This window comes from Ctenocephalides felis, unplaced genomic scaffold, assembly GCF_003426905.1.
Source record: "Ctenocephalides felis isolate EL2017-DRISC unplaced genomic scaffold, ASM342690v1 CF-g0.4_SCAFFOLD_03572, whole genome shotgun sequence".
NCBI classification, from domain to species: domain Eukaryota; kingdom Metazoa; phylum Arthropoda; class Insecta; order Siphonaptera; family Pulicidae; genus Ctenocephalides; species Ctenocephalides felis.
This window is the reverse complement of record NW_020539726.1, coordinates 35422592-35426411: the sequence shown is the minus strand read 5'-3', so window position 1 is coordinate 35426411 and position 3820 is coordinate 35422592. Positions and strand designations below refer to the sequence as shown.

General features: G+C 27.9%; 1 protein-coding gene across 1 annotated transcript; it reads right to left on the bottom strand.

Moving 5' to 3' along the window:
• Nucleotides 1–1016: 1016 nt before the first annotated feature.
• On the bottom strand, nt 1017–3731 carry LOC113388012 (protein unc-13 homolog D-like). The gene is made up of 3 exons (XM_026625419.1): nt 3568–3731; nt 1429–1540; nt 1017–1364 (listed from the first exon to the last, which is right to left on the bottom strand). Exons 1-3 carry the CDS (start codon nt 3607–3609, stop codon nt 1270–1272), a joined length of 249 nt encoding a protein of 82 aa, XP_026481204.1. The 5' UTR covers nt 3610–3731; the 3' UTR covers nt 1017–1269.
• Nucleotides 3732–3820: the final 89 nt, after the last annotated feature.

The following is a 3820-nucleotide window of genomic DNA, read 5'->3' as shown; positions in this document are numbered from 1 at the left end:
TTATTTCCTATTAGAATAAATGAACATTAATTATGTAATATCTGTAAATGTAAATTACAGAAAAAACAAAATAATGTTTAAAATCCAGTCATGAAACAATTACGAAACAAACACGTTGTTTGGACATTGTTACGTTTAAAACACGTTTTAATTACGTTTTAGGGATAAAAAGTTGCATTGGATGAAAATTATTTACGTCTTTACGTTTTATTTGTTTAAATTGATTTTTTAGGTTATATTAGTGTTTTATAATTAACTAAATAATTTTGAACACAATTTTTTGCAAACAAGTTGGAAGTTATTAGTTTTGAAAACATAAAAATTGTTGTGTAAATTGTCGTACATTAAATGTACTCCAATTGATTCTTTTATACTTTTAGAAGTTCCTAACTTTCAAGTCTATATATTCGTATCATACATATATATATTTTTTTTATATATATACACATTGTAAACATTTAAAATTTTTCAAACTGTACAAAAATTATGATAGATATAAAGTTTAGATTAAATATAATTGACAGCATAGTTTTTTTCAGAAGCTAGGCGACAGCATTTTTATAATAATTATAATATAATTTTATATATATATATATATATATATATATATATATATGTATATTATATATATATTATATATATATATATATATATATATATATATATTATATATTTAACCTGTATATTTTTTATACCTATACCTATAAATATTACATGTATACAAATATTACATAATACACCATTGATTGTCAAGAGAAATAGATACATTTAAGTTACAATGGAGTTACATTATGAAACCGGTGTAAAAATATTTTTAGGACTTATAATGAATAAAAATAAATACTAATAATATTGTAATTAAATTAAAAAAAGTTTAAAAGTTAAATTGGTTAAAAAAAACTTGGGAATTAATTGTAGTATTTATTTACTGTGAAAATTGTGAAAATATCTATCAAGTTGCGGTGCGATCAGGCGTATTTTACATAAAAACAAGCCCGGGGGCATGTTCGATTAACAGAATTTTCGTTTATATATAAAATACGCCTGATCGTACAACAACTTGATACACATTTTCACAAATAAAGAGACAAAACTGGTCCCAGGTTTAAGGGTATAGCATATTTAGAAAAACTTCTACTCACCAAGTCAATATACATGTTTTGGAAAAATCCAATTGAGATTCTTTTAATTTAATTAAATACATATATACATACTTCAAAAGTTGGCAGTTGGTTTAAAATGTCCTTAAATTTACCATCCGACATCCGATTACGCTGATGAGAACCTAAGTTTTTGTTTTTTCACAAATTCTATGGCCATTCGATCACCTGTTCTGGATTCCAAAATTTGTAAAATAGGATTCTCTGGAAAAATAAAATAAATGGTGAATAAATAGTTATAAATTTTGGGTAAAATATGATTTATTACGTTTGTCGTGTTGATGCATCAATGGAAGATCAACGTGTTTTAAACCATGAAAGTTTTCGACACTGGAACTTCCATCAGCTACTCCTGGAATGTTGCCTAGGGCCAGAAAAGCCTTGGAAAATAATAATTTTTAGAATTATTTAGATCCTAAATTTAGTATCCAAAAATTTGGCACTAATTTGGCTATATATTGTCTGCAGTATAGGATTTTGGTGACAAATTTAGGAGATGGTGATGATGGTAAGTCTGATCAAACTAGGATGATGGTAAATTTATGTAAAATTTGGACACAAAATAGAAATTTTTAACTATATTAGGAGATGCTGGTGATGGTAAATCTGTTTGACTGTGTACAAAAACTTTCTAGATTATGCCAGGGTCACCAATTTATAACAATGATGGTAAATCCTTCTAAAAGTCGTTAACAAACCAGGATTTTCTAACTAAATTAGGATATGATGCTAGTAAATTTGTATTAACTCTGTTTTTTAATATTGTACAACTTTCTAGATCAAGTCAAGGTCACCAATTTGTAAGAATGATGGTAAATCTATCTAAAAGTTGGTGACAAACCAGAATTTTCTAACTAAATTAGGAGAAGGTGATGCTGATAAATCTGTATTGACTCTCTTCTTTAATGTTGTACTGCTTTCTAGATAATGTCAGGGTCACCAATTTGTAAGGATGATGGTAAATCTATCTAAAAGTTGGTAGCAAACCAGAATTTTCTAACTAAATTGAGAAGTAGTGATGATGGTTAATCTGTTTTGACTGTATTAATCCTGTTTTTTAATATTATACAACTTTTTTGATCATGCCAGAGTCACCAGTTTATATGGATGATGGTAAATTTATCCAAAAGTTGGTGATAAACCAGAGTTTTCTGACTAAATTAGGTGATGGTGATGATGGTAAATTTGTATTGACCTATGTTCTTTAATATTGTAAAACTTTCTAGATCAAGTCAAAGTCACCAATTTGTAAGGATGATGGTAAATCCATCTAAAAGTTGGTCACAAACTAAATTAGAAGATGGTGATGCTGGTAAATCTACATTGTTTTTTGATATTGTACAAGTTTCTAGATCAAGTCAAGGTCACCAATTTGTAAGGGTGTTGGAAAATCCATATAAAAATTGATGACAAACCAGAATTTTTTAACTAAATTGAAAGATAGTGATGATGTTAAATCTGTATTGACTGTAAACTTCAATATTGTACATATTTCTAGATCATGTCGGGGTCACCAATTTACAAATTCATTTACAAAAAATTGAGGATGATGGTTAAAACCATCTAAATATGGTAACAAAGAAGAGATTTCTGACAAAATTTGGAGATAATGATGATGGTAAATTTTTAGTGACCTAGTTCTTTAGCATTGCACAATTTTCTAGATCGTGTCGGGGTCACCAGTTTGCAGATTTATTTATAAAAAACGAATATTAATAGTTAAACCCATCTAAAATCTGATAACAAAGAAGAGATTTCTGACAAAATTTGGAAATGATGATGATGGTAAATTTGTAGTGACTCTGCTCTTCAGCATTGTATAACTTTCTAGATTATGTTGGGTCACCAATTTACAAATTTATTTATAAAAAATGAGGATAATAGTTAAACCCATCTAAAATCTGATAACAAAGAAGAGATTTCTGACAAAATTTGGAGATAATGATGATGGTAAATTTGTAGTGACTCTGCTCTTCAACATTGTATAACTGTCTAGATCATTTTGGGGTCACCAGTTTGTAGATTTATTCATAAAAAATGAGGATAATAGTGAAAATCATCTAAAAGTTGGTTTTTGAATTTTGTGAACAATCTTAGACGTTTTTGGTTTATCAGAAAATGCAGTAAGATATACTGGACAGCAATGATTTTCCTCCAATTTAATTAGGTTGGATAAAAGACAAAAGAATGATCTTACAAATTCAGGAAGATACAAAATTGTTAAGTTTTTTGGTAAATTGTTTTTCAATTGCTTGATGAATTTGTGACCAGAAAATTTCCTAATAATATAAAATTCATGCAAAGATTGTCTCATTTTTCAGACAAAAACATTTTCCACCCAGACAATTAAAACAAACGAAAAAATCATCATCTTGGTCTCTAAGAAATATTATTGCTACTATTTTACCTCTCCAGCAAAATCATTGGCAGTCAATACATCATGATCCATCACAGTAAAGCAACCATTGCACCTTCTGATCTGCACTGATCTAAGGTTACAGAAAACTCAAAACATTCATCAAAAATTGGATTCAGGGTCTTTTTGTGGACGTTTGTGTGTTGCTCACCACAATGTGCAAAAACCTAAAAAAGACATTATCATTAATTTTTGCTAAAAATAAACCATAGGTAAGATTGTATTTATATGATTCAGTTAATCG